Source organism: Accipiter gentilis, chromosome 35, assembly GCF_929443795.1.
Source record: "Accipiter gentilis chromosome 35, bAccGen1.1, whole genome shotgun sequence".
NCBI lineage: Eukaryota > Metazoa > Chordata > Aves > Accipitriformes > Accipitridae > Astur > Astur gentilis.
The window spans coordinates 9,844,977-9,870,393 of record NC_064914.1 but is presented as its reverse complement, the minus strand read 5'-3'; the positions used below and the strand labels follow the sequence as shown (position 1 = coordinate 9,870,393).

General features: G+C 72.1%; 8 protein-coding genes across 12 annotated transcripts; 1 reads left to right on the top strand and 7 right to left on the bottom strand.

Annotated features, from left to right (window-relative positions):
• Positions 1-190: 190 nt before the first annotated feature.
• PHF23 (PHD finger protein 23) lies at positions 191-4,182 on the bottom strand. The gene is given in 6 exon segments (XM_049792653.1): positions 191-1,147; positions 1,396-1,537; positions 1,539-2,003; positions 2,752-2,844; positions 3,114-3,145; positions 4,074-4,182. Coding segments are annotated over 6 exon segments (966 nt in total). The 5' UTR covers positions 4,096-4,182; the 3' UTR covers positions 191-935.
• A 165-nt stretch (positions 4,183-4,347) lies between these two features.
• On the bottom strand, positions 4,348-5,630 carry GABARAP (GABA type A receptor-associated protein). The gene is made up of 4 exons (XM_049792575.1): positions 5,400-5,630; positions 4,926-5,004; positions 4,708-4,826; positions 4,348-4,488 (listed from the first exon to the last, which is right to left on the bottom strand). The coding sequence occupies exons 1-4, from the start codon at positions 5,487-5,489 to the stop codon at positions 4,423-4,425; spliced, it is 354 nt and encodes a 117-aa protein (XP_049648532.1). The 5' UTR covers positions 5,490-5,630; the 3' UTR covers positions 4,348-4,422.
• Positions 5,631-6,435: 805 nt separating this feature from the next.
• Positions 6,436-9,919, bottom strand: CTDNEP1 (CTD nuclear envelope phosphatase 1). The gene is made up of 8 exons (XM_049792654.1): positions 9,477-9,919; positions 8,690-8,756; positions 8,359-8,477; positions 8,154-8,225; positions 7,936-8,052; positions 7,449-7,560; positions 7,286-7,370; positions 6,436-6,844 (listed from the first exon to the last, which is right to left on the bottom strand). Exons 1-8 carry the CDS (start codon positions 9,576-9,578, stop codon positions 6,784-6,786), a joined length of 735 nt encoding a protein of 244 aa, XP_049648611.1. The 5' UTR covers positions 9,579-9,919; the 3' UTR covers positions 6,436-6,783.
• Positions 9,920-10,019: 100 nt separating this feature from the next.
• ELP5 (elongator acetyltransferase complex subunit 5) lies at positions 10,020-12,421 on the bottom strand. Its single transcript, XM_049792544.1, has 7 exons — positions 12,265-12,421; positions 12,131-12,191; positions 11,963-12,043; positions 11,479-11,696; positions 10,929-11,107; positions 10,596-10,825; positions 10,020-10,509 (listed from the first exon to the last, which is right to left on the bottom strand). Exons 1-7 carry the CDS (start codon positions 12,419-12,421, stop codon positions 10,410-10,412), a joined length of 1,026 nt encoding a protein of 341 aa, XP_049648501.1. The 3' UTR covers positions 10,020-10,409.
• Positions 12,422-12,455: 34 nt separating this feature from the next.
• CLDN7 (claudin 7) lies at positions 12,456-15,504 on the bottom strand. The gene is made up of 4 exons (XM_049792646.1): positions 14,777-15,504; positions 13,455-13,619; positions 13,145-13,229; positions 12,456-12,918 (listed from the first exon to the last, which is right to left on the bottom strand). Exons 1-4 carry the CDS (start codon positions 14,997-14,999, stop codon positions 12,750-12,752), a joined length of 642 nt encoding a protein of 213 aa, XP_049648603.1. The 5' UTR covers positions 15,000-15,504; the 3' UTR covers positions 12,456-12,749.
• Positions 15,505-16,219: 715 nt separating this feature from the next.
• Positions 16,220-21,676, bottom strand: ZMYND15 (zinc finger MYND-type containing 15). 5 transcript variants are annotated; one of them, XM_049792577.1, is made up of 13 exons: positions 21,322-21,676; positions 20,844-21,060; positions 20,576-20,725; positions 20,060-20,205; positions 19,578-19,727; positions 19,148-19,234; positions 18,644-18,760; positions 18,342-18,430; positions 17,919-18,020; positions 17,546-17,651; positions 17,335-17,393; positions 16,675-16,835; positions 16,220-16,376 (listed from the first exon to the last, which is right to left on the bottom strand). In XM_049792577.1, exons 1-13 carry the CDS (start codon positions 21,665-21,667, stop codon positions 16,220-16,222), a joined length of 1,887 nt encoding a protein of 628 aa, XP_049648534.1. In that variant the 5' UTR covers positions 21,668-21,676. The 5 variants fall into 5 exon arrangements, with proteins under 5 accessions (XP_049648534.1, XP_049648535.1, XP_049648540.1 ...); XM_049792578.1 differs by having other exon boundaries at positions 16,675-16,829; XM_049792583.1 differs by lacking the exon at positions 17,919-18,020.
• Positions 21,677-22,366: 690 nt separating this feature from the next.
• Positions 22,367-24,284, top strand: LOC126034684 (proline-rich protein 36-like). Its single transcript, XM_049792651.1, has 4 exons — positions 22,367-22,628; positions 22,838-22,976; positions 23,430-23,512; positions 23,614-24,284. Exons 1-4 carry the CDS (start codon positions 22,574-22,576, stop codon positions 24,132-24,134), a joined length of 798 nt encoding a protein of 265 aa, XP_049648608.1. The 5' UTR covers positions 22,367-22,573; the 3' UTR covers positions 24,135-24,284.
• Position 24,285: 1 nt separating this feature from the next.
• On the bottom strand, positions 24,286-25,330 carry MED11 (mediator complex subunit 11). Its single transcript, XM_049792652.1, has 3 exons — positions 25,201-25,330; positions 24,733-24,863; positions 24,286-24,653 (listed from the first exon to the last, which is right to left on the bottom strand). Exons 1-3 carry the CDS (start codon positions 25,283-25,285, stop codon positions 24,516-24,518), a joined length of 354 nt encoding a protein of 117 aa, XP_049648609.1. The 5' UTR covers positions 25,286-25,330; the 3' UTR covers positions 24,286-24,515.
• Between the last annotated feature and the right edge of the window lie 87 nt (positions 25,331-25,417).

Sequence of the window (25,417 nt, the reverse complement as noted above, 5' to 3'; positions counted from 1 at the left end):
CCACCCCCTCGGGGAGGGGGGGGCACCGGGACAGACCCGGCCCGTTTTGGGGGTGCCTCCCCCCCCCGGGATGCTCCAACCACCCCAACACCCCCAAACCGCAGGGAGAGGGGAAGGGAGGGGCGGCCCCCCCCCCCGAAAAAGCGGGGTGTGGGGAAATAAAAGTTTAAAAAAATAACACACATGAAAAAACACTTCCCCCCCTCTATTTACAGCCTGACTGTACACCTGGGGGGGGGGGGCAAACCTCTGTCCTGGGGCAGGGGGTCCCCCAAAACATCCCAGGGCAAGTACACCCCCACTGCCTGGGGCCCCCCAAACCCCCTGAGTCCTGGGACCCCCCCCTAAACCTCATGGCCTGGGGGTGAGGGTCCTCTCCCCCGAAACCTCCTCTGTCCTGGGGGGGCAGGGTGAGGGTCTCCCCAAACTTCGTGGTCTGGGGTGAGGGATCCCCAAACCTCCTGAGTCCCAGGACCCCCACAGGATAAGGGTCCCCCCCAAAATCTCCCCTATCCGGGGGAGAGGGGGGGGGGGGCAGCAAGGCTCCCCCAAAACCATGTGGCCTGGGTGAGGGTCCCCCCCAAACTCCCTCTGTCCTCGGGGGGGGGGGGGGGGAGCAGGAGACATGTGAGGCTCCCCCAAACCTCGTGACCTGGGTTATGGGACCACTAACCCCCTCTGTCCCAGGGGGAACGGTCCTCCCACCATCCCCCCGTCTGGGGGGATGAGGTTCCCCCAAACCTTGTGGCTTGGGGCAAGGGACCCCCAAGGCCCCCCCTCAACCCCGGGGGTGAGGGACCCCCAAACCTCCTGAGTCCCATCCCTGAGGCCCCCCCCCAACACCCCTCCCCCCCCCGTCTGTGTGGATGGGGACGGGGGGGGGGACGGGGGGTGATGGTGTGTGTGTGTGCCTCACCCCCCCAGGTCAGGGGTCGCTAGGCGTCCCCCCCGGGTCGGGGGGCGGCGGGGGGGGCGCGGCGGGGCCCCTCCCTGCACTTCTGGCAGTAGAAGACGTCGGGGACGTTGTTCTTCTTGACCTTGGCGCAGGAGAGGTGGATCCAGGTCCCGCACTGGCTGCACTCGATCATCGGCCGCCCCGCAAAGGGCTTCTGGCAGTAGCAGGTGATCAGGTCCCAGGAATCGTCACCTGGGGGGGACGGACACACACAACAAAATTGGGGAGGGGGGGAAGGGGGGGAACCCTGAAAGGGAAGGGTCGGGGGACCCCAGATCCGGCCCTGGATCACCCTGCCTGGTGTGGTCCCGCGGTGGTGGGGGAAAGGGGAGGGATGCTGGGGGGGTACCATGGGCTTGGAGGGGGGGGAGGGCGTGGGGTTCCCCGCAAAACTGTGGCAACGGGGCCCCCCCCGACCACCCTGTGCCCCCCCCACTCACCTGACTCCACCATGATGTCTTCGTCCATCACCCGCATCTCGCCCTCGCTGGAGCTGCCATCCCCGTCCCCGTCCCGGCTGGTCTCGGTGCTGCCGCCCTCCTTGGCCCCCCCCCCCGCCCCCAGCTTGCCCCCCCCCCGCTTCCCGGGGCTCGGCCCCCACCTCGGGGGGCGGCGGGGGGGGCGGGGGGGAGGCGGGCTCCTCCTCCGAGTCCGTCTCACTGGGGGAGGCCTTGGCCCCCTCCCGCTCCCCCTTCTTCCACCGCCGCTTCTTGCTCTTCTTGATGCGGGACCGGGGCTCCCCCCGACCCCCCCGGGGTCCCCCTGGGTCCCCCCGCCGGCTGCGCCGCTCCCGCCGCCGGGGGGGCGCGGGGGGGGCGCCGGGGGGGGGCGGCAGGTCGAAGAGGGAGTCCTTCAGGCGCATCTTGTCCAGCAGGGCGCTCTCGGGGGGAGCCAGGCGCCCCAGACCCCGCTTCTTGGAGGACTTGGCCTTGCGGACGAAGGTCTCGATGGTGCGCAGGGCGGCGGGGGCCGAGCCCCAGCCCTCCCCCCCCTCCGCCCGGCCCGGCCCCAGCGGGGAGCTGGGCCCCGAGGACGGCCAGCCGCTCTCCTAGGGGGCGACGGGGGGGTTAGGGGAGGGGGGGACGCTCACGGGACAAACCCCCCACCCCAGCATTGCGCTCCTCCGTCACAGGGGGCTGCCCTGAACCCCCTTGTCCCCCCTGTTTCCTGGGGGTGCCCGACCCCCCCGCCATCATGGGGGGCTGCCCCCAAAGCCCCCTATCGCTGCTGTCCCGGGGGGGGGGGGGGGGGGGCAGTCCTGAGCTGCCGTCCCTCCCCCGCCCCCAAGATCTCCAACCCAGGGGGTGCCCCAACCCTCACCCCCCCCCGACCTCCTCATCTTCCTACCAGTCCTAGGGGCTGCCCCAAACCCTTGTCTCCAACACCCCCATCTTGGGGGGGGGCCACCCCAAACTCCCCCCATCCCAGGCGCTGCCCCAACACCCCCCGCACCCCCTCCGGACTCCATCTCCCGTCACCCACCACCAGCACTGCCCGCCCCAAAATGGCGGCGCCGCGCGGGGTACGCCGGGACTCGTAGTCCCGAAAGAGTCCGAGACTCCAATTCCCGACATCCCTCGCGGCGGGGAGGGGCGGGGTCACGCAGGGCACGCCGGGAGCTGTAGGCTCCGAGGCAAGATGGGGCCGGGGCGAAGGGGGGGGGCCCCCGCTGGGGGGGGGGGGCCGGGTATGGCGGGGCGGGAGGCCCCGGGCGAGGAGCGGCGCCGGCCCCGGGTCCCCCCCGCGACCCCCGCCAACCCTCCCTCCCCCTCCGGTGCCCCCCTCCCGGGTCTCACCTCGGCAGCCGCCGGGATGTACCCGGCGTAGGCCAGGACGAAGCTGCAGAACTTGTTGAAGTCCTCGATCGTCCGGCGGCGCTTCTCGGGGGGCTGCGGGCACCAGGGGGGGAGGGGGGGGTTGGGGGCCGTCAGCACCGGGACACCATCACCACCCCTCACCCCCCCCCAGTACCGGCCTCGCGGCGCGGCGGGGGTTAAGGCCCGGCGGGAGGAGCCGGCCACCGCTCCCGCCTGCCCGGGCCTCCGCGGGGCGGGGGGGAGCCTCCGGGGAGGCTCCCGGGCCACGGGGATCCCCCTCCCCCCTCCTCCCGGTAACCCCGGGTCGCCCCCCCCCCCCCCCCGCTCCCCTCCCCCCTCACCTGCGTCTCCGCCTTCAGGCTCGGGAGCGGGTCTGTGGAGAGGGGAGGGGAGGGTCACGGCGGGCCCCGGGACGGGGGTAGCTGGGGGGTCCTCGGTCCCGCTCCCGGAGCGGTTTCCCCCCCCCCCCCCCCCCCTCCCCCTCCCCGGAAGCGTCCCCCTGTACCGAGAGCTCAGGGCGCGGCCGCCCCGGTGCCGGGACCGTTCCCCCCCACACGTTGCCGCCGCCTCCCGGTCAACGCTGGTCCCGGAGCACCCTCCACCTCTCCCCCCCCCCCCCGGTTCTCCTCCCCCGCCGCCGCCGCCCCCCCCGGAGCACGTTCCAGTCCCCATCCCCCCACCAGCGTGCGCCCCGGGGCCCCGAGTCCCCGGTGCTGGTCCCGATACTCAACAACCCCCCCCATCCCCGGGATCGCTCTCCCAGCCACGCTTTCTCCCGGGAGGACCGCCCCCCCCGCCGGTGCAGGCACTCCAGTTCTCCCCGGTGTCCCGGTTCTTCCCCGCCGCTCCGGCTGCCGCCCCCCCCCCCCCCCTCCTTCCCAACCAGTGCCGGGGCTCCCGATCTCCCCCCGCCCCGTCCCTCCCCGGCAACCCCTGGAGCCGGCACTCTTGGTGCTCCGGCTCCCCCGCCCCGCTACCGGCAGCCCGGGTGCTCCAGCTTCACCCCCCTCCTCCCGGTACCGGCACTCCCGCTACCCCTCGTAACCCCCACCTCTCCCCCCCCGCCGGTGGCGGTGCTCCCACGCCCCCCCCTCCCCCTGTGCCGGCACCCCGTGTGCTCCGGTTTCCCCGGTGCCGGCACTCTCAGCGCTCCCGCTCCCCCCTCGTGCCCCCCCGCCGCCGGTATTCCCGTTCCCCCCCCGCCCCGTGCCGGCATTCCCGGTGCTCCCGGTCCCGGCCCCCCTTCGCTGCCGCCGGTGCTCTGGTCCGGCGCCCCTCCCCACTGCCCCCGGCACCGGTACCTTCGGGGCCGGGCTCGGCCATGGCGGCGGCCCCGCGGCGGGGTCGGGCCCCGGCTCCGTCCGTCGCTCCCGTCCGGTGCCGCCTCGCTCCGCACCGCCCCCGCCCCGCCCCGCCCCGCCCCCGCCCGCCGGGCCCCGCCCCTCGCCGCCACACGCATGCGCAACTCCCGCCCCTCGCCCCTGCCCACGCCCTCCCTTCCGGCGCGGGGCACGCCGGGAGTTGTAGTCCCGCCCCCCCCCCCCGCCCCCGCACAAAGGAGTCCCGAGGCCGCTCGGCGGCTCCGTCGCGTTTATTGAGGCCGAAGCCGCGGGGCCGCGGGGGAGCACGGGGGGGGGGGCTGGAGGGGGCTCAGGCCCCGTAGACGCTCTCGTCGCTGTAGGCGATGTACAGGAAGAAATCCTCCTCGTGGTGCTCCTGCGGGGAGGGAGGGGTGTGGGGCACGGGAGGGAGGTCAGGAGTATCCCAGGCACAGTCACCCCCCAGCACATATACCCCCCACCCCCACCGGTACCTGCCCCCCCCCCGCCCTTAGCTCCACAGGACACCTAAGGGACCCCAGCCGAGTCCGTGGGGTGCCCCACTCCCCCCACCCCCCCCCGGCAGCTCCCGCCCCGGTTCCCCCCGCCCCCCCACCTGGTAGAGCTGGCCCATGGTGGCGCTGGTGGGGGGGATGACGTTGTTGACGAAGAAGAAGAGCGCGTCCTCCGCCCGCAGGTGGATCCGCTTCCGGATCAGGAAGTAAAACTGACCCACTGCGGGGGAGGGGGGGGAGGGCACGGTAAGGGGGGGACCAAGGGACACCCCCCCCCAGCCGCCTCCCCCCCTCCAAGCCCCCCTTCCGGCCCCCCCACCTGTCAGGTCCGAGGGCACCAGGTACTTCTTCTTGTCCAGGTCTCCGATTCGGGCCTTTGGCGCCTTCTCCACGATGACCTGTGCGGGGAGTCGGGGGGGGGGGGGAGATGGGTACGGGACCCCCCCAGCATGGAGGGGTGCGGCCCCGCAGGGACCCCCCGGGTCAGCCCTGGGGGGGAAGAGCGATGTGGAAGGGGGACGGGGGCGGGGAGCTGCTCCGGGAGGGTCCCCAAGGGGGTCCCGGACGCCCCGGGGTGGGCGGTTGTCTCGAGGGGGGGGCTGGCGGCTGGCGGGGGGGTCCCCAAGGTGCAATGAGAAGGGAGGAGGTGTTGTCACGGGAGGGGGGGGGGGGGGGGGGAGGAGCCCGGACGCCTGGGTGCCTCGGAGCGGGGGGTCCCGGCGGGCTCCCCAAGCGGTTCCGGGGGCTCCCGGGGTACCGCGGGGAGTGTCCCGGGGGGGTCCCCCGCCCTCACCGGGACGCGGTCCGGGTACTTCTTGCGGATCTTCTCGCCCTCGCAGCGGCGCTTCTCGAACGGGTGCTCCTCCTTGTACAGGAACTTCATGGCCGGGTCGGGACCGGGGCCGGGGCCTGGGCCTGGTCGGGGCCGGGACCGGGACCGGGCCGGGACCGGAGGGTGCGTGCGCGGCGCACGGATACGGCCCCTCCCCCGCTTCCCGGTGCGGCCCCGCCCCCGCCGCCACGCCAACAGCGCAGCGCGCGCGCGCGCCACGCCATCGGCGTAGAGGCCACCGCCCCGCGGCGACGGGGAAGGGGGCGGCCGCGCCTGCGTACTCGGCGTAGCGCTCGCGCAGACGGCGTAGCGCCCGCGCGCTCGGCACAGGGCCCGCGCAGGCGGCGTGGCGCATGCGCGCGGGGCGTATTGCTCGCTGCTCTGGACCCTCCGTCGATGCGGAAACGGCGTAGGCCCCCCGCCCCCATCAACGGCGGTTGCGCAATGGGGAGGCTGGCGGCGGGGGAGGGGGGAGGGGGTTGGAATAGGAACGGGCCGAGCCCCGGTAACGGGGTGGAACCGGCGGGGGAGCGGAAGGAACCGGGCGGTGGCGGCGCGGAGGGATCCGCGGCGGTGCCGCGGCCGTCATGTGACTGACGTCATCGCGTGTGGGGGTGAGTCACGTGGCGGGCGGGGTCGCGAGGTAAACAGTGATGCCACGTGACCGCCCACCGCGACGGCAAGAGGCGTGGCCGGAGGGCGAAAGGGCGGAGTCAGCGCTGGCACGCAGATGAAACCACGCCAGGGGAGCAGAGAGCAGACGCAGACGGAACCACCGCGCTTGTAGGGGGGGGGGGGGGGCGCCACATGGGGGACCCCGGGGAAGGCGTAGGGGAAGGGGACCCAGGCGTCCGGGAGAGGCCCCCAGGCAGCAGCAGTGTTGGGGGAGGATGCAGGGGGGGACGCAGAGACCCCCACACACACACCCCCCCACCGTGGGGCTGGGGGACACACACAGAGGGACCCCGAAACACAGAGAGGGCAGAGACGCCGCAGGTAGGACCGAGGTCTTTTAAAAACAAGAGGGCGGGGCCGGCAGCGCCCGTCTGTCCATGTCCATCCATCCATGGGGGGGGGGCAGCCCCCGCGCCCCCCCCCAGCACTGAAGTTGGGGCAGGTGGCACCATGTTCCCCCCCACCGGCCAAGGGGAGAAGCTTCGTCTGTTCCCCCCTGGTGCAAAGTCCGTCCCTCGTGGGGGGGGGGGGGGTATGGGGGTCCCCATGGTGCTGGCACAGTCCCTGGGGGGTCCCCACAGCGTGGGCTCTGTCTCTCATGGGGGGGGCCAGGGGGGCCCCGTCCCTGCGGCGGTGGGGGTGATGGTGACAGGGCGGGGCAGGGCTGCTGTCACCACAGCCGGTGCTGGTGCAGGTTGCGGCTCAGGACGGAGCGGACGTCGGCTGTGAACCTGGGAGGGGTCAGAGCAGCATGAGACCCCCAAATGGCTCGCTAGTACCCCCAAACCAGCACAGACCCCAACATCAGGATTGCTCAGGGTCCCACAACCCACCGCCCAACCCCCCCCACCCCCCCCCCATCCAGGGCACCCCCCCAAGAGCTCCTCAGGAACACCCCCGGGCTCCACTGTGTTCTCCCTGATCAAGCTGAGCCCCACCAGGACAGCGCCTGGGCCTCCCTGTGGCCCTCCCCTCCCCCCAGACCTGTTGTGCCACTCAGGACAGGCCCCAGACCCCCATCTCTCCCTCATAGGATACCCCTGAAACCCCACTGTGCCCCCCCACATCTCGCTCTGGCCCTCAATCCATCCCCAACCATGCTCTGCCCCCCCAGCACAGCCCCAAGACCCTGCTGTGCCCTCCCAACCGTGCTCTGCCCCCCAGGGTCTCACCTCAAGGCATCCAGCATGGGCAGCAGGTTGAGCAAGGCCGTGTCGCTGGGGTCACTGAACCAGGACTTGATGGGGATGGCATTATCTGGGGGCAGAGGAGGGGGGGGTGAGGGGCTGGGGGGGGCTCTGGGGCCGGGGGTCCCAGGGGGCAGGGAGGCCATACCTGGGTGGCTGCGGTAGGCGCCAGGGGAGTTGTCGAGGATGACGATGCTGGAGAGGTCGCTGTGCACCACCGACAGGTCCTTGATGTAGCTGCCCAGCTCCAGCGTGCAGTGCTGGGGGGTGGGGGGCTGGGTCAGGCCACACCCCTCGGCCAGCCACGCCCATCGGCTGGCCACGCAGCAGCAGCCACCACAGCGCTCAGCCCTGTCCCAGCAGCAGCTCCACCCTCCTGACCTGGACCCACCCCCATCCAGGGGCCCCACCCCCATCCAGGGGCCCCACCCCCATCCAGGGGCCCCACCCCCATCCAGGGGCCCCACCCCATGCCCTGCTAGCCCTGACCCCCATCAACGGCTCCACCCCCCAGGCCATTTCACCCAGCCCCAGGCTACTCCATCCTCAGGGCTCACCCCCCCTAACACCACCCACTGGCCCCACCCCTTGTCTCCACCCCATCGGTCAAGCCCTGCCCCCCTGGCCCCGCCCACCTGCCGGTAGTAGCGCCGGTTGAGGATGCTGCGGTTGTTGTCCAGCTTGTCGGCCACAGCGCAGCCATAGATCTCCATGCTGGCCGTGAACACCACCAGCTCGTACCACTGGCTCACCTGCGGGCGGGTCAGCGCTGGGGTCTGCTGGGGAGGGGCAGGGCAGGGAGGGTGGGGCCTGGGAGGGGTCCCAAGGGCAGGGCGGGTGGCAGGGCACTCACCACCTCCAGGAAGAAATCCACATGGGGCCGCTTGTGCACAAAGAACCGGACGGGGTGTTTGTCGATGACGACCTGGCGGGGGGGGGCGGGGTGTGTGTCAGTGGGACCCCAGCACCCCCTGCCTCGGGCTGCAGGAGCCTCAGCTGCACCCCAGCACCTGGGACCCCCAAACTCTGCCTCTGGGGACCCCCATGTCCCCCCTGACCTTGAGGATGAAGTCCGGGGGGGTCCCCGGGCGCACGGTGGGCCGCAGCACGCCATCATGGTGTGAGTGGATCAGGGTCTCGTCCAGGTCCAAGACGAGGATCTTCCTCTTCACCTGGTCTAGAGGCCGGGGGGAGGCAAGGGGAGTCAGGGGGTCCCCCCAGTTGGTGGGGTCCCCATTAACACCTCTGAACCCCAACACACCATGTCTGTTTCTCTCCCTCCTCCTCAGAACCTCCCCCATTTTGGGGCTTTCCCTGCTCCACCCCCCAGCCCCCCCACCCCCCAGTTTGGGGGCTCCCCACACCCCATGGGGACCCCCCCAGACTTACTGAGGCGGTTGCGGGAGACAGGGGAGAGGGGCAGGACATCGTATCGCACCGTCTGGTACTGGATTACCTGCCGGGAGGGAGAAAGGGACGGTCACATCTGCAAGGGACGCCTGCACTGGGGGGGACGACAGCCCACAGATCCCCCTCCTGACCCCCCAGCAGCGTGGGGCAGGGCAGCCAGGTCATAGCAGAGCATCCCGCCCCCCCCCCCCCCCCAATGCCCAGAATAGAACCCCGGTGTCCGCCCCCCCTACCACATCCTGGCAGCGTCCCCTCTGCCGTCACTGCCGGGCACGGGACGGTGGCCGCTGGCACCGAGCCCCGGGGGGGGGACGCTGCCCCCCCCCCCCCGGGGCTAAATTAAACCTCTCACCTGCTGCTCCTCATCAGCGCCCCATCCCCCTGTCCAGATGTCTGGGTCCCCCCCTAACGCCCCCCCCAAACTCCCCAAGGGACCCAGGATGGCTGCGGTCACCCAGTGTGCCCCCACTTTGGGGACGTGGAGGAGCCCAGACGCACCGTCCCCCACCGGCTGGGGACCCCCCCCAGCGTCCCTCAAGCCGGAGGGACGGGGGGCTCCCTTGGGGAAACTGAGGCACAGACAGAGCTCCCCCCCAACCAGCCCCACTGCCCAGATGGATGTGGAAGCCCCCGGCCCCGGAGGGCACCGGGAAACCCCACAGCCGGGCCTGGCTCCCCTGCAAAGTCCCGCTACAGCCCGTACCCGCCCCCCCCCCATCTCCCCCCGCCGGTACTCACGGTGCGGCCCCCCGCTCCCGGTACTCACGGTGCGGACCTGCCGGCGCAGCATGTAGAGGAGGAAGCTCCAGAGTTTAGTGGCGAAGGCCACGAAGGTGCGGAGCCCCAGCAGGCACTGGGTCCGCATCATCCCGGCACCGGCCCCGCCGCCGCCGCCGCCCCCCGCCCGGCCCAGCTCCGCCAGCTTCGCGCCCCCCGCACCGGGGGCGGCGGCGGCCCCAGCCCCGGGCCGGCCCCGGGACCCGCGGCCCCGCTACGGCCGCCGGCCCGGGGGAAGGCGGCGCGGGGGAGGCGGCTCCGGAGGCCCGGAGAAGGGGGCGGCGGCGGCGCCGGAGGCGCGGGGGAGGCGGTCGTGGGGAAGGGCCCCCGGCGGACCCCGGCCACGGCGGGTCGGGCGAGCTCGGCCGTTACCGGCGGGCGCCCCCGGCTGCCGCCATCGCGCTCCCGCCCGGCCCCTCCCGCCGCTCTCGCCGCCGCCGGGGTCACTTCCGGCCGAGCACTTCCGGGGCGCGGGCGCGGCGCCAAGGCCGGCCGCGAGGGGAGGGGGGCTGCCGCGCCTGCGCGGCGGCCAGGGGCGTGGCCTCTGCGAGGGGAGGAAGGGGGCGCGGCCTCCGGGGATGACGGGGCGTGGCGGAGAGGGGGAATCCCGGGGGGCGTGGCCACCAGCGTGTGCGGTCTAGGCAGGGGCGTGGCCTCCCCTTCCAGCGCCAGCCCCGGGTCCCTGTTTCCCCCCCCCCAGTAATCGGGGTTCCCCCCCCATCGGGGGGGGACACCCAAGCGTCCGGGACCCCTCCCCACCCCGAATTAGGGTGTCCCTCCTAAAAGGGACCCCTCCCAAGTGACCACACGGAGGTGGGGGAGATGTGACGGCTTTATTGGGGGTCCTAAAGTTTACGTAGGTCCTACAGTAACCCCCTGGGTTTACATAGGTCCTACAATAAATCGGGGGTGGGGGGGGGTGTCACACGTCCAGGTCGTCGTCGGGGTCCTCGGGGTCCTCGTCCTCGGGGGATTCCAGGGCACAGACGATGGTCCCGGGTGTCCGGAGGAGGGTCGATCTCCTGGAGGGGAGCAGGTTACTGGGGAGACTGGTCTTGACTGGGAGCCTGGACTGGGAGTGGACTGGGGTTCCCTCCCGCCGACTCACTTAGGGGGGCTGAGCTGGTACGGGGGGGACACAGCTGCCCGTGCTGCCCGCTCAGCCGCAGACAGCTGCAGGCGGAAGGTGAGGGGGTGGGAGGGGGCCCGGCCCTCTGAATCCCTGGGGGACCCAGGTATCTGGGCCATGGAGGGGGATCTCCTGTCCTCCTCCGGCGGGGGGGTGGGCACCCCCAGAGAGCGCAGGGAGCCATCAGGCAGGAAGGTGAAGCTCTCGTCCTGGGGGGGGGAGAAGAGCTTTGGGGGGGGGCCAGGGACACCCTGACTGGGGGCACTGTGACCCACCGTGACTGCGTGGGTGCCCCCGCCCCCCCACACCCACCTTCTGCCTGATCCCCCCCCTGCGGGGGCGGCTGAGCACGCTGGCGAGTCGGAGGGTGCCCGGGCCAGGGGGGGCCCGCCCCAGGATGAGCTGGGTGCTGGCCAGGGCCCCCAGCGCCTGCAGCAGCCCAGGGGGGTGCAGGTCCTCGTGCAGCAGCGCCAGCAGGCGGGAGGGGCGGGCTGGGGGGCAGAGGGGCACAGGCGTCCGGGGGGGCCCCACACACTGATCCAGAGGACCCCCTGCACCCCAACCCTATGGGCACCCTGGTGTATCTGGGCCCCCCCTGCACCCCACACCCCAGTTGGGGCCCCCCCTGCACACCAAAGCCCAATTGGGGGGCACTCATGGCCCAAGCCAATGAGGACCCCAATGCCTGGACCCCCCCATACCCCAATCTAGGGGTGACCCCCTGCCCCCTGGGGACCCCAGTGCCTGAGCTACCTCCTTCACCCCCATTCCCAAGTGGGGGCACCCCCACACCCCAACCCTATAGGGACCCTGGTGTCAGCCTCCCCCACCCCCCACCCCAAGGCACCCCAGATGTCCTCACCGGAGCCGGGGGCCTCCCCCAGCAGAGCCCCCAGGGCCTGGCAGAGGCGGGGTGGGGGCAGGCGCAGCAGCAGCCAGCTGAGCGAGTCCAGCACCAGCGTCAAGGGCCCCCCCGGGGGGAGCCCCCCCGCTAGCAGCCCCCCGAAATCGCCTGCCCGCAGGTCAGGGTCCGGCCCACTCCAGCCCAGGGGGTCCGTGAAGCCATCGCGGTACAGGAGCCTGGAAAGGGGGGGGTCGGGGAGCTGGGGGGATGCTATGGGGATCCACAGGTGCCTGTAGGGGGGGTATGGGGCATCACGGGGGCCCATTGGGTGCCCGGGGGGGGCGGCTGTGTGGCCACGGAGGTGCTATGGGCGGCCACAGGTGCCCGTGGGAGTCTCTGGGGGGACGTGGGAGTCCACAGTGTGCTCACAGGGGACCATGGGGGGCTCTCTGGGGGTCCACTGGGTCCCCATGCGGGGGGGCTGTGGGGGGGTCGCACTCACTGCTCCTTCACTGAGGGGCTCAGCCCGGCCTCGAACTGCTCCCGAGGGACGTCGAAGAGGACGACGAGGACGCGCTCGGCCCTGGGGGGGTGGGGGTCAGCGGGGCGGGGGGGGGGGGGGCTGAGACCCCAGGCCCCCTTCCCCCAGTCCCCCCCTTAAGTCCCCCACCTCTGCACGGCGGCGATGACGAAGGCCCGGAGGAGACTGCGACCCTCGCAGGCGGCGTTGTCTGGCGGGGGGGACATGGGTGAGCCCCCCGGCACCCTACCCCACCTCCCACCCAGCCCCCCGCCGCCCCCCACCTCGCACGAGGACCAGCCCCTCCGCACCGCCCGCCACCAGTGCCTCCAGCATCGCCGAGCCGGCGTCTCCCGATGACGCCACCGTACGGCGACGGGCGCCGCCACGTTCGGGGGGTGCCTCCTGATGACGCCACCGTACGGCAAAGGGCGCCGCCATGTTGGGACAGGAGAGGGTGAGTGCGGGTGGGAGGCCCCGTGAACCCAACTCGGCCAGAAAAGAGTTAAAACACACAAAAAAATTTATTTCATACAAAACTATTCACGAGGAGCCTGCGGAGACCCCCCAACCCCCACCCCCCCCGAGGGGGTAACCTGAAACTTGGGGGGCCCCAATGCCAGCTTGGGGGGCCTCCCTGTCCCTAAGTGGAGAGGCACCCCACAGTGCTTGAGGTCCCCAGAGTGTGGGGGGGGAGACGCTCCCAAGCCTGGGAGAGGACCCCACAGCGGGGATGGGGGCTCGGGGGGGGCTCCAGCACGGAGACCCCTCAGACGTACTCGCGGTTGCTGGGGGGCTGGGGGCTGGCGGCCTTGCTGCGGGGGTAGGCCCGACCGTGCCCCCCACGCCGGGGGCAGGAGCAGGCCAGCATGGCCCCCCCCAGCAGGGCCAGGGCAGCCCCCCCCCAGCCCACGAAGATGGCGGCGCCAAACTCGAACCTGAGGGGGGGACAAACGGGGGTGAGAGACCCACAAACCCTCCCCACAGCCCCCCCCCCCCTCCCCACAGCCCCCTGCACCCCCCAAAGGCCCCCCTGCACCTGCCCCACAGCCCCCTGCACCCCCAAAGGCCCCCTCACCTGCCCCACAGCCCCCCAAACCCTCCCCACAGCCCCCCAGACCCCTCCCAGCCCCATAGCCCCCACCCCTCTGAACCCCCCCTCACTTGAAGTTGACAGGGACCGTGGGGTCGTAGAAGTTGGTGACGATGCGGTGGCCGTACCAGGAGCAGGCGATCAGCCCTGCCAGCCCTGGGGGGGTGGGGTGGGCACCCTGTGAGCCCCCTGAGACCCCCACCCACCCCGAACTGGGGTAGTGGGGCACAGGGTGTCCCCAATAGCAGGTAGAGACCCCTGAAACAGGCGTGTGGGGTCCCCAATAGGGGACAGGGACCCCAAAATGGGGATGTGGGGTCCCCAAAGCGGGGGGTGGGGGGAACCCCAAAATGGGGGAGAGCTCTTGGGGGTGCTGCTCACCAGACAGGAGAAAGAGGCCGCCACCAGCGGCCGCCATGCCAGCCTTGCGCCGGGGGTCGTCCCCCCCGCAGCGGGTGCACTTCATCCCCATCACCGCCACCCCCATGGCCAGGGGGCCCAGCACCCCCGCCACCACCATCAGCGCCCGCGTCACCTGGATGTACCCTGGGGCGGGGGGGGGGAGGGTGTCACAGAGGGGGTCGGGGGGGTCAGGGGGTCACAGGAGGTCAGAGCCCTCCAGCACTAGCCCCCCCCCATCATCCTGCTGCCCTTAAGCCCAGAGAGGACCTGGGCAGGGAGGGTGCAGGGGGGGCGGGGGGGGGTTACGGTTTTATGGCCCCTGCCTGTCCCCAGGTTTAGACTTTGACCTTTCCACAGGCAGGGACAGGCAGGAGGGATGGGCAGGGGACAGGCAGGGACACCCCGGGTTTTGGGTCCCTGCCAGCGCAGCAGGGGACACTGGGGCGTCCCCGGGTACCAGGGGGTGAAGCGGCGGTCCCCTGGACCCCCGGGTCCCCCCCTCCCCTGGACGCCTGGGTCCCCCAGAGGGGTGACCGTAGGTCACGTCGGGGTGACCCGGATGCTCAGGTTCCCTGGCACCACCCTGGGGTGGGGGGGGGACTTTGTACCCATCCCTTGGGGGGGGCACTCTGCCACACCCCAACGGCTGCTCCCGCTCGTGACTCAGGGCCCCCCCCTAGGACGGGAGTTTCAGCGAAACTGAAGGCAGCACCTGGACGCCTGGGTTCCCCTGGGGGGGGAGCAGCGAGGGCCCCAATGCCTGGGTCCCCCCGCAGGGTTGGGGGACAGATTTCAGCCCCACCCCCCAAAACCAGATACCTGGGTCCCCCCTTGGGGGGTCCCAAGGCTGGGAGAACCCCGGCGTCTCGGCATCCCGGGGGGGCCCAGGCATCCAGGTGACCCCACTGACCCCTGCGGTCACGCAGTGGGAGTGGGGGTGACCCCCGCCCCTGCCTCCACCCCCAGGGACCCCCCACCTGTCCCGAGGGGACCCAGGCATCTGGGAGGTGGCCCCTCCCCCCACCGCCTCGGCTGGTTGTTCGCCTCCAGCAGCCAGGACCCCCCAGGCCAGGCAGGGGGGTCGCGGGTCCCCCCCAGTTCTGGGGGGGGCGGGGGCAGACCCCCACACACCCATGACAGCTCCCAGACGCCTGGGTTCCCCCTGTTTTGGGGTCATGACCTGCTGCGACCGTCCCCAACGTCCTCCCCCCCTCCCCATTACTGACACCCCCCAGACCCCTGCACCCCCAGGGACTCCCCCTGCACCCCATCACCCCCCAGAACACCCCCCCCCCCCTCACCGGGCAGGGCGAGGATGGAGTCGTAGCTCTTGCACTGGAGCTGGCCGGTGCTCTGGCTGGCGCAGCTCATCCACAGCCCCTGGTAGGTGACCACCGCCGTGATGATGGTGTCCCCAGCGAAGGAGGACATCTGCCATTGCGGCAGCACCGCCGCCGCCACCAACGCCCCCCACCCCGCCAGCGACAGCACCAGCCCCAGCACCTGCAGCCCCCCATGCGCCATCGCCCCGGTGCCTGCGGGACGGGGACGGGGGGACGGGTATCGATGCCCCTGGGAAGACCCTATGGACCGGGGGCCTTATAGGTGCCCAACAGGGAGCCGGGGAAGAGCCCGGAGAAGCCCTGCGGAGGCCCGATAGACAGGAGAGGCTGTAGGTGGCCTAAGGAGAGCCTAGAGAGACCCTACGGCGAGCCTGCAGCGTCCCTATAGCCTAGAGACCCCCGACAGAGAGCCTGCAGAGACCCTATATCCTAGAGACCCCCGACAGCGAGAGACCCTGTAGCCTAGAGACCCCCGACAGAGACCCTACAGAGCCCGCAGCAGCAGCAGCAGCAGCAGCAGGAGCGGAGACCCCGGAGCGACCCTCCGGGCACAGCGGACAAGAACAGTATAGAGAGAGGCAGGCGGCAGCGAGACTATAGACCCCCGCAGGCAGCAGAGACCCTATGGAGCCCCTGCGGAGGCAGGGAGGCTGTAGAGACCCCGCGAGCAGCAGGGACCCCCTAGAGACCCCAATGGAGACCCCCTAGAGAGACCCCGCGAGCAGCAGGGACCTCCTATGGGCCCGTATAGGCGCCGCAGCAGCGACCCCCCCGCTCGGTTGGGGCCGGGCAGGTGCGCGCACCTGTATATGGGGGCCGGGTCCCCGGGGGGCGGGGCGGGTGACGTAGGGGTGGGGGGTGTCGGTGACGTCACCAGGGCAGGTGACGTCACCTGGGCGGGGACGGCAACGGGGACAAGACGGGGGGGGTGGCGGGGGGGGGGGGTTTAGGTGTGGGGCGAGCGAGGGTCCGGGGTCCGTCTGTCCCTGCCTGTCCCCACCTGTCCGTCTGTCCCTGCCCGTCCCTGCCCATCCGTCTGTCCCCACCTGTCCGTCTGTCCCTGCCCATCGCTCTGTCCCCACCTGCCTGCCTGTCCCCACCTGTCCGTCTGTCCCTGCCCATCTGCCAGTCCCTGCCCGCCCCAGGGGGGGTCACACGCCCATCCCGGGTCCCGTCCCGCCCCCCCCCGGACCCTGGACGCAGACCTCGCCATGGGGCAGGAGAAGGGGGTCCCGGGGGGGAGCGGCCGTGTTGGTCCAGGGCCGGCTGGGGGGGGCCACAGGTGATGGGGGCTATTGGGGGGGCTCCCGGAGGCTCTGCCTGTTGGTCAAACACGTGTTTATTGTGTGACCCCCCCTCCATTAATCAGTGGCCCCCGCTAACGACCCCGGCACTCCCCGTTCAGCGGCGGCGGCGGGGGGGGCGCTTGTCGCGGCGGCGCTCGCGGGGGGGGCTGGCGGGGGGCGAGTGGGGGGGGGGCGGCCGCTGCCGGGGGGGGACGGGCCCCCCCCCGCCCCCCCCCTTGTAGAGCAGCTGGAAGATGAAGGCGTTGGCGTACCTGGGGTCAGAGGGCAGAGGTCAGCCGGGGTCAGGGTGGAGCTGAGGTGGGGTCAGAGGTCAGGGCTAGGGGGTGGGGGTCAAGGAGGGGTCAGGGTCAGTGTTTGGCTCAGGGGTCAGGTGCTAGGGTCAGAGGTCAGGGTCAAAGGTCAGGTCTGTCAGGGTTGAGGGTCAGATCAAAGGTTCAGAGGTCAGGTCAAGGGTCAACATGGGGTCAGAGGTTGGGGTCAGGGTCAAGGGCTGTGCCAAAGGCCAGGTCGGGTGTCAGGGTCAGGTCAGGGGTCAGGGGTCAGGCTCACCAGGGCAGGGCGTTGTCCAGGCCGGGCTGGCGGAAGGGGCAGCGGAAGGGGTTGAGGAGGGGGGGGCCGGTGCCCCCCCCCGTGGCCACCCCCACAGCCGCCCTGGCCACCGTGCAGCCATACTCCCCCCCCTCCGCGAAGTATGCTGGCACCCGCTGCGCCTGGGGGGGGCGGAGACACCCCATGTCTGGGACTGGCCCGTGCCCCATCGGGGGTCCCCCCCACCCGGGGGCCCTGGAGTGCTGGAGGGGTAGCGAGGTCCCTGGGGGGGGATCAGGGGGCTCCTTGGGGGTTATTGGGGGTTCCCAGGGTGTATTAAGGGGATAAAGGGATCCTGGGGGGCATTGTTTGGAGACCCTGGGGAGGGTTAGGGGGGTCCCCGAGGGTTTACTGGGGGGGCCCAGGGGGTTAGTTATTAGGGGGTGTTTCCAGGGGTGTTAGGGGGTCATTGGGTTCCCTGGGGAGGGGTTGTATTAGGGTTCTGGGGGATCTTAAGGGGTTCCCCAGGGAGTCATTGGGTTCCCAGGGGGGTCCGAGAGGGGGGTATTGGGGTCCTGGGGGGTATTAAGGGGGTCCCCAGGAGTGTTAGGAGGGTCCCCAGGGAGTCATTAGGTTCCCAGGGGGGTCCGGACAGGGGGTATTTGGGTTCTGGGGTCTAACCTGCAGGCGGGGGAGGGCGCTGAGCCATGACTCCTTCAGGGCGAAGCCGGGGTTGAACCCTGGGGGGGGGGCACCCAGAGACCTCCTGTGACCCCAGCTCACCCCCACCTGCCCCCCAGGTGACCCCCCCTCCACACCCCCAATGACCTCCTCGCCGCCCTGGACCCCACTGTCTCCTGTGCCCCCCCCCACACACACTGTCCCCACTCACCAACAACGAGGTCGGGGCGGGGGCCGGGGCGGGTGCTGAATGCCACCTGCACCCCCCGGGGCCCCCCCGCCTTTGGGGGGGTCCCTGGGAGCAGCTCCTGCACCTCCTGTGGGGTGGTGGGGGTGTCAGGCACCCCCTCGGCTGGGCGTCATGGCCCCCCTTGGCCCCCCTGACTGCCCCCCAACAACCCCCAGTGCCCCCAACTGCCCCCCCCCCAAGTGTTCGTGTGCCCCCAGTGTCCTTACGTCCCCCCATGATACCCACCACCCACTCACCCCCACCATACCCCCCCCCATTCACCCCCACAACCCCTCAGGTCTCCACATCCATGTGCCCGCCCCCGGCCCCCATGACACCCCCCCCCCCCCTTCACCATGTGGTGCAGCAGGAATCGCCGCCCGTCCATGGGTGGGGGCACGGAGCCCCCCAGGAACAGCAGCTCCAGGGAGACATGGGGCAGCAGCACCGACAGCTCCTGGGGTGCGGGGGGGGGGGGGCGCGAGTGTGAGACCCCCGACCTCCCTCGGAGCCCCCCCAGCCCCTCTGAGCGACCCTGGCACCTTCTGCTCACCGATCCCAGTGCTCCCAGTCCCCTCCAGTCCCCCCAGTATCTACCCAGAAGAGCCCGACCAGCTGCAGCTTCCAGTGCCCCCAGTCCCTCCCAGTTCCCCGGGTCCCTCCCAGTCCTCCCGGTCTCTCCTACTGTTCCCAATGCTCTCAGTCTCTCCCAGTGCTCCCAGTCTTTCCCTGTCCCTTCCAGTCTCTCCCAGTCCCTCCTGGTTCTCCCAGTACGCACCCAGAAGAGCCCGACCAGCTGCAGCTCCCGGCCGCTCTCCTCCACCTGGACCCGCAGTGACCGCTTCCTCAGGATGTTCAGCTCTGGGACTGGGGGACCACGAGGGACCCTCAGTGCGGACCCCCAAAGGGGACCCCCCCGGGGCACCCCCCAAAGGGCTTCTCAAATGAGGACCCCCCCCCCACACGGGACCCCCATTACCAGGGGGATGATCTGGCCCTGCAGGGGCACCCCTGACCCCCCGGGTCACCCTTGCCCGGCCCCCCAGTGCCCCCAGTCAAGCCCCCCCAGACCCCACTTACAGTGCTGGGGCACGAGGCTGGTGACGATGTAGTAGAGGCTCAGGGGGTAGGAGAGCAGCGCGGCCAGGGGGGAGCTGAGGGGCAGCCCCCGCCAGGCGTAGTACTGCTGCCAGGAGCCTGGGGAGGGGTCAGGCATCCTGCTGCACCCCACGGCACCCCATGGAACCCCTCAGTACCGCATGGCCCCCCACAGCCCCCCACACTGCACCCCGCTGCAGCCCCTGGCATCCCATGGCCCCCCTTGGCACCCCGCACCACCCCACGGCCCCCCTTGGCCCCCCACGGCCCCCCTTGGCACCCCGCACCACCCCACGGCCCCCCACAACAGCCCTTGGAGCACCTTGTGCACCCCCAGGACCCCCCCAGTGCCCCCCAACGAATGCCTAATGCACCCTCCGCTGCATCCCTCATTGCACCCCCAACGCCCACCCACTGCACCCCAATGTCTCCCATCGAAGCCCCATTGCACACCAACACCCCCCCGTTCCCCCTTCCCCCACTCACTGAAGAAGCTGTTGGGTGGGGGGGGCTCGGAGGGGGCAGGGGGCAGCGACACCTCCCCAGCCGGCTGCAGCCCCTCAAAGGGGAGGTCTGGGAGGGGGGGCACAGGGCATCAGTGACCCCCCCCTAACCCCAGCACCCCCAGGGCCCCTCAATACCTCCCAGAGCCCCCTAATAACTCCCAATTACCCCCGAGTCCTCAATCCCCCCCAAGTGCCCCTCCAAGACCCTCAGATCCTCCCCCAGCCCCACTTATCCCCTCAGTGCTCCCCCAGTGCACCCCATTGCTCCCCCAAGCCCCCAGACCCCCTGAGCCCCCCACTTACCCTCTCAGCACCCCTCATTGCCTCCCGGAACCCCCCAGAGACCCTCAGTTACCCCCCATTGCCTCCCAGAGCCCCCCGATCCGCCTGTCCCCCCTGCAGTCGCTCACCGTGGGGGGTCCCGAGGGGGTGGCAGTCCTCCCCCAGCCCCACGCCATAGTCGGGGGCCCGCACCAGCATGCTGAGGTGGGCCCAGCCCCCCCGGGAGAGCCCCCGCGCCCCCAGGAACCGCTCCTTGTCGAAGGTCTCGCTTGTCACCTCTGGGGGGGGGGGGCAGGGAGACGCTCCATGGCACCTCATAGTACCCCACGGCCCCCCGTTGCACCCCAGGTACCCCCCCAGCACCCTGCTGTGCCCTGCAGCACCCACTGCATCCCCAGCACCCCCCCAGCCCTGCTGCAACCCCCATCACCCCCTTGCTCCCCCCCGGCCCTGCTGCAACCCCTGCCATCCCGCTGCACCCCCATCACCCCGCTGCACCCCATTGCACCCCCAGCACCCTCCCAACCGCACCCCCAACCCCCCCAATCACACCCCCATCCCCGTCCTCCCCCCAGCTCTTGCCCCCCGGCCCCCCCCCCCGGCCCCCCACCTGCGGTGAAGGTGAAGGGCAGCTGCGCCAGGGCGGCCGTGCGCCCCATGAACCCCCCGAGCTGGCGGCACCAGCCCCGGTGCACCCCGAGAGCCTCGGCCGCCCGGCACCCCTCGGAGCAGTACAGCACAGCCCGGCACTGCGGGCTGGGAGGGGACGTCAGCACCCCCCCTGCACACCTAAACCTCCCCCCCCCCCACCCCCCTGCACCCCATCACACCCCCAAGCCCCTCTGTGCCACAACTCGACCCTCGGAGCAGCCCGGCACAGCCCGGCACTGTGGGCCGGGGGGGGGGGGGGGGGCTCAGCGCTGGGGGGGCCCTGGAACCCCCTGTGCACCCCCCCAGCCCTCTGCATACCCTCGCACCCCAAAGCACTCCCTGCAGCACAATGCACCCCCACACCTTTGCACCTCCCAGGGACCCCCCCTCCCCTCTGGTGCCCCCCCGCCCCCCAAAGCCCCCCCAATGCCCCCCCCACCTGTGCACCCCTCTTGCCCCCCCCGCCCCCCCTTACCATGGCAGCGGGGTCCTGGCGAGCCCCCTGCAAGCGTGGCAGAGGCGGGAGCGCAGCGCGGGGGTGCCGAGGGTGGGGGGGGGCCCCCAGCCCCGCAGGTGGGTCCCCACCAGCGTCACCCCCAGGCGTGCGGCGGCTGGCTGCAGGGCACTGGGGGGGTGCACAGGGGGGCATGGGGTGTCACAGGGGGGATGCTCCGAGAGGTGGTCTTTCCCCCGGGGGGTGACACGGGGCGGCGCTCCAAAAGGCGCCGAGGGAGGTCACTCACGTGTGCAGGCCGGCATCCCCCACGTCGAGCTGTCGGGGGCGGCGGGGGGGTCCCCCGGCCATGGGGCACCCCATGGCGCGGCAGAGCAGGGCCAGGGCCCGGCGGGCTGGAGGGGGTGCGGGGGGGGCGCGGGGGGACCCCAGCTCGAAGTCGAAGCCCAGGGGGGCCCCGCGGGCATCCGTCAGCAGCAGCACCCATGTCACCACCAGCACCTGGCCTGGGGATGGGGGATGGGGGTCAGGGGGGGGCTTTAGGGTCCCTGGGGGGTCAGGAGGGGCCAGAGTTCCTGGGGGGCTGGGGGGGGACCCCAGGTGCCCCACGGGGTCCCTTTGGGCTCAGGTTGAGGGTCCCAAGGGATGAGGGCCCCCTCTGGCGTGGGGGTTCGGGGGCTCCCAGCCAAGCTCAGGGACCAGTTTTGGGGTCTGGGGTTTGGGGGGTCACGTTTGGGGGTCCCGCCCGGGGGGGTGGGGGGCATTACCTGGGCGGCCTCCCCCGCCACCCTCCTCCTCCTCCTCCTCCTCCTCCTCCTCCAGGCTGATGAAGGTGAGGGTGCGGCACAGGTCGGGCAGTGTCAGGGCCGTGTCTCCACAGAGGGGTCCCCGGGGGTCCCCAGAGGGCCCCCCACCCCTCCAGGCCCCCCCCGCGGGCAGGGCCACCCCCAGGCGGGCGTTGGGCAGTGCGTGCAGCACCCAGGGCCCCGGCTCGGGGGGCAGCCGCCGCAGTGCCCCCGGCTTCGGGGGGGTCCCCCTGGCCCCCCAGCGCCAGCCCAGCACCAGCGAGACCAGCTCCAGCAGCTCCGCCCGGTAGCCCGTCAGGAACTCCATCTGAGGGGGGGGGGGCACCGGGTCAGGGGGGGGGGCGCCCCCGGTCACCCCCAGATCCCCCCGGCCCTGGCCCCCCCCGACGCCCCCCCCAAGCCCGCAGCCCCCAACCGGCCCCCCCCGACCCCAGGGCACCCACCGACCCCCCTCCCCCCCCCCGAGCGCCCTTTGGCCGCCCCGACCCCCTCAAACCCCCCGCTCCCCCCGTCCGCCACCTCCTGCCCAGGGGGGATTCAAAGGTAAACACCGGCCGGGGCTTTCCCGCGCCGCTGTGACGTCATCGCGGCCCCTCCCCACGGCGGCGCTGATTGGCCGGAACGCGGGGGGGTGGAGCCCGGGGCGGGGCGCAGCAGGGAGCACCTGTGCGTCCCCGCCCTGCCCCGCCCTGCAGCCGCCGCCGTGACGCCACCGGGCACGCTGCGCCCTTGAAGCCCAAAGCCGCCCCTGTGACGTCACGCCCGTGACGGGGGGCCCCTCCCTCGCGCTCACCACGCCCCCGGCGGCCCCTCCCTGAAATCCCGGCGCCGGCACGCGGCCGCGAGGTGGCGTGTGACGTCACGCTGCCGGGAAAGACACCGGCCCCGAAGTCGAAACGGAAACCGAAAGGGGGTGGCGGAGGTGCGGGGGGGGGGGGTCCGGGGTCCCGGTTCGGGGCTGCCGGTGTCCCGGGGGGGCCGGGCCGGACTGGGGTGAGGTGAGGGGGAGGTCCCGGCCGGGGGGGTCTCGGCGCCGGCTCGGGGGGTGCCGGTGCCGGACCGGGGGTTCCCGGTGCCCGTTCGGGGGTTCCCGGCGGGGGCGGGGGGGCGGAGCGGCCCCGCGGGCGGTCCCGTCCCGTCCCGTGCCGTCCCGTCCGTCCGGGAGGGGCAGCCGGTGTCGCCTCTGCCCGGTTCTGCCCGGTGCGGCCGCGCCATGGGGCCGAGGCGGCGGCTGCTGCTGCTGCTGCTGCTGCTGCTGCCCTGGGGAGGTACCGGGGCCGGCCGGGAACCGGGGCGGGGGGCGCTGGGGGTGGGTCCCGGGGCAGCGGGAGCGGGGGCAGGGGGATGAGGGGAACCGTGACGGGACATACAAAGATGGGGGCAGGGGTGGTGGTGCTGGGGCTTTGGGGATCGTGGGGGCAGGGGGGGGTGTCCCGGGCCAGTGCCCCCCTCTGACCCCCACCCCATTCCCTGCCAGCGCTGGGGAACGTGGGGGGCTCGGCAGGGGCCTGCACCTGTACCCACCGCTGGCCTTGGAAGCCCCCCCCTGCTGTGCGCCTGGCCCCCCTGGCACCCTATGTGCTGCGGGTGGATCTCTGCCCCAACCATGTGCGCAGGTGAGGGACCCCCTGACCACCCCCCAGAGACCCCCAACACCCCACGTCAGTCCCTGGGACCCCCCCAGACCCTGTCCTCTCAGACCCTAGCACCCTAGAGCCACCCCCCCCCCCAGCCCCATAGGGTCCCCCAGCACCGCGGATGGCCCTCACTCCCCCCCCCCCCGCCCCAGCAGCCGCCACCGCCCCCCCTCCCCCCCCAACCCAGCAGCAAAAGAGGAACCAGGAGCTGGTGCCCAGGAGGCTCCAACTGGGGAGGGGGTGGGCCAGGGGAAGTCAGGCCCCAAAGATGGGGTCTGGGGCCTATGGATGGGAGGGATTCCCCCCATAGCAGCCCCCCACATCCCCCCTCATGCCCCATGACAGCCCCTGTGCCCCACAGCAGACCCCAACATCCCCCCTGTGACCCACAACAGTCTCTGAGACCCACATCAGCCCCTGTGCCCCCCCCAGGTTCGTGCTGCCCCACAAGCAGATCTGTGGGCTCCAGGACTCGCCGTGGGTCATGGAGCTGCTGCAGCTCTGGGAACGCCAAGGTGGGTCCCTGCCCCACACCCCCGCGAGGCGGGGGGACCCCAGGGCTGCCCCACACCTGAGGGGAACCTTAACCCCTGCCACCCTTTCCTCTCCCCCGCAGCAGCTCAGAGACCCCTGGCTGGACCCCTGGCTACAGACAGACCCCCAGATGGACGCCCGGCTATAGACAGACCCACGGATGGACCCCTGCCCAGACCCCTGCCTACGCATGGACCCCCAGATGGACCCCCTGCCAGCCCCCTGGCACCACTGAGCCCCCCAGCCCCAGAGGGACGCCCAGCCAGCCCCACAGTGAAATGCAGCACCCCCTCGAGCAGCTCCCCCCCCCACCCCCCTGCTGTGAGACTGGGTGAGGAGCACAGAGATGAGTCTGGGGGGCAGCTCCTGGGGGTCCCCCAGGCCTTGCCCCCCACCCCCGCAGGCTGGATCCACCAGGAAGCTGTGGGGCAGGACCCCCAGATGCCACCGCCTGCTGTGGGGCCAGCCCCTCTCTCTGTGGGGCTGGCCATGGGGGTGATCCTGCTGGGAGCCAGCCTGGGCCTGGTGGGTGCCCTGACATGCTGGGGAGGGCTGCCAGGGAGCGGGGAGAGGTGGGGACCCAGGCTCCTCACCTCTGCCTGAGGCCCTGATGCCCCTCTCCTGCCCCACAGATGTGGGGCTGGGGTACAATCCCCTGAACTGCTCTGAGCTGAGTCCTGCCACCGCCTCTGAGTCTCACTGCCACCCCCGCAGCCTCAGGGGCGGCACCCCCCTTCCCCACCATGATTAAACAGCCACTTTGCAGCCCAAATGTGTATCTGTGAGGCGGGTGGGGTAGGGCGGATGGGCGGGAGCCAGGCGCACATGCCTACACGCGTCTGGGACGCGCCCAGCCTGCCCAGCCCCTGAAGGCCACTTCCCTTTATTTTGGCAAGTCCTGTGTCCGGCGGGAGGCGGCAGCCACGCGGGCCGGGTCCGCGTCAGTGTCGTTCCCCCTCCCTGCACCGCTGCCGTCTGCCCCCGTCAGGGCTCCAGCATCTGCTCGCAGGCCCGCGCCAGCTCCCCCAGCTTCAGCCGGGCATAGTCCACGCGGTTCAGCGCCATCTGACAGGCCTTGCGGGCCGAGTAGCTGGAGCCCTCGTGGGGTTGCCCCGTGGCCACCTGGGGGGGGGGGGGGGGGGCAGAGATGGTGTGACGTTGCTGTGACCCCGGCCCCGCCCCCCCGGCCCCACCCCCTGACCTGGGTGAGGTAGCGGATCTGGGCAGAGAGCTCGGACTCGACCTTCTGGACAGCGGCGCTGAACTGGGCGGCCTGGCGCTCCAGGAGCCGCTCCCCGGCCTTCTCCTTCGACAGCTCCAGGATGACTGTGCCTGTGGGTGGGGTGTGAACCCTGACCTCTCACCCCTCAACCCTGACCCTGGCCCCGAAGGGGCCTGGGGGTCAGGGCCAGGCCTGCAACGTGACCCCAGTGCAGGCCGTGCCCCCCGACCCGGCCCACTCAGGGGTCTCCAGGGGAGAGGTCAAAGGCCACCACCCCGCTGTCACCATGGAGACCAGTGCCTTGCCCCGCCCCTTAACCCCGCCCACACAGACACCGCCCCCTCGCCCCACAGCCCCTCCCTTAGGCGTGACCCCACTGCCAAGGAGGCCCCGCCCCCGAGACCCGCCCCGTAAGCACCACCCACACGGAGGCCCCGCCCCGCCCACCGGCGCTCTGCAGGGAGGCGCCGATCTCGCGCTCCAGCTCTTCCAGCACGCGCAGCCGCTCGTTCGCCACCCCGTAGCCCGCCATGGCCCGCGCCGGCCGCCGTACCCGCCGCTTCCGCTTCCGGCCACGCCTGTACCGCCCTCTCCGCCTCACTACCACTCCCGGCGGGCCCGCCCGCGTCACGTGAACTGGAAGCGACGTCACGGGGCGCTCTAT

Coding starts and splice junctions, on each gene's coding strand:
- CTDNEP1 (XM_049792654.1), bottom strand. CDS start 9,578: ATGATGCGGACCCAGTGCCTGCTGGGGCTCCGCACCTTCGTGGCCTTC. Junction 8,757..9,476: donor TGCGCCGGCAGGTCCGCACC/GTGAGTACCGGG, acceptor CCCTCCCGGCAG/GTAATCCAGTACCAGACGGT. Junction 8,226..8,358: donor CCCCGGACTTCATCCTCAAG/GTCAGGGGGGAC, acceptor CCCCCCCGCCAG/GTCGTCATCGACAAACACCC.
- LOC126034684 (XM_049792651.1), top strand. CDS start 22,574: ATGGGGCCGAGGCGGCGGCTGCTGCTGCTGCTGCTGCTGCTGCTGCCC. Junction 22,977..23,429: donor TGCCCCAACCATGTGCGCAG/GTGAGGGACCCC, acceptor TGCCCCCCCCAG/GTTCGTGCTGCCCCACAAGC. Junction 23,513..23,613: donor GCAGCTCTGGGAACGCCAAG/GTGGGTCCCTGC, acceptor TCTCCCCCGCAG/CAGCTCAGAGACCCCTGGCT.
- CLDN7 (XM_049792646.1), bottom strand. CDS start 14,999: ATGGCGCATGGGGGGCTGCAGGTGCTGGGGCTGGTGCTGTCGCTGGCG. Junction 13,230..13,454: donor CGGCCTCTTTCTCCTGTCTG/GTGAGCAGCACC, acceptor CCACCCCCCCAG/GGCTGGCAGGGCTGATCGCC. Junction 12,919..13,144: donor ACGGTCCCTGTCAACTTCAA/GTGAGGGGGGGT, acceptor TCCCCCCCTCAG/GTTCGAGTTTGGCGCCGCCA.
- ELP5 (XM_049792544.1), bottom strand. CDS start 12,421: ATGGCGGCGCCCTTTGCCGTACGGTGGCGTCATCAGGAGGCACCCCCC. Junction 11,108..11,478: donor GGGGGAGGCCCCCGGCTCCG/GTGAGGACATCT, acceptor TCTGCCCCCCAG/CCCGCCCCTCCCGCCTGCTG. Junction 10,510..10,595: donor TACCAGCTCAGCCCCCCTAA/GTGAGTCGGCGG, acceptor GCTCCCCTCCAG/GAGATCGACCCTCCTCCGGA.
- GABARAP (XM_049792575.1), bottom strand. CDS start 5,489: ATGAAGTTCCTGTACAAGGAGGAGCACCCGTTCGAGAAGCGCCGCTGC. Junction 5,005..5,399: donor AGTACCCGGACCGCGTCCCG/GTGAGGGCGGGG, acceptor CTCCCCGCACAG/GTCATCGTGGAGAAGGCGCC. Junction 4,489..4,707: donor CCATGGGCCAGCTCTACCAG/GTGGGGGGGCGG, acceptor CCCTCCCCGCAG/GAGCACCACGAGGAGGATTT.
- MED11 (XM_049792652.1), bottom strand. CDS start 25,285: ATGGCGGGCTACGGGGTGGCGAACGAGCGGCTGCGCGTGCTGGAAGAG. Junction 24,864..25,200: donor CGCCTCCCTGCAGAGCGCCG/GTGGGCGGGGCG, acceptor CCCCACCCACAG/GCACAGTCATCCTGGAGCTG. Junction 24,654..24,732: donor AGATCCGCTACCTCACCCAG/GTCAGGGGGTGG, acceptor CCCCCCCCCCAG/GTGGCCACGGGGCAACCCCA.
- ZMYND15 (XM_049792576.1), bottom strand. CDS start 21,667: ATGGAGTTCCTGACGGGCTACCGGGCGGAGCTGCTGGAGCTGGTCTCG. Junction 21,061..21,321: donor TGGCGGGGGAGGCCGCCCAG/GTAATGCCCCCC, acceptor CCCCATCCCCAG/GCCAGGTGCTGGTGGTGACA. Junction 18,431..18,643: donor CAGCCTCGTGCCCCAGCACT/GTAAGTGGGGTC, acceptor GTGGTCCCCCAG/TCCCAGAGCTGAACATCCTG.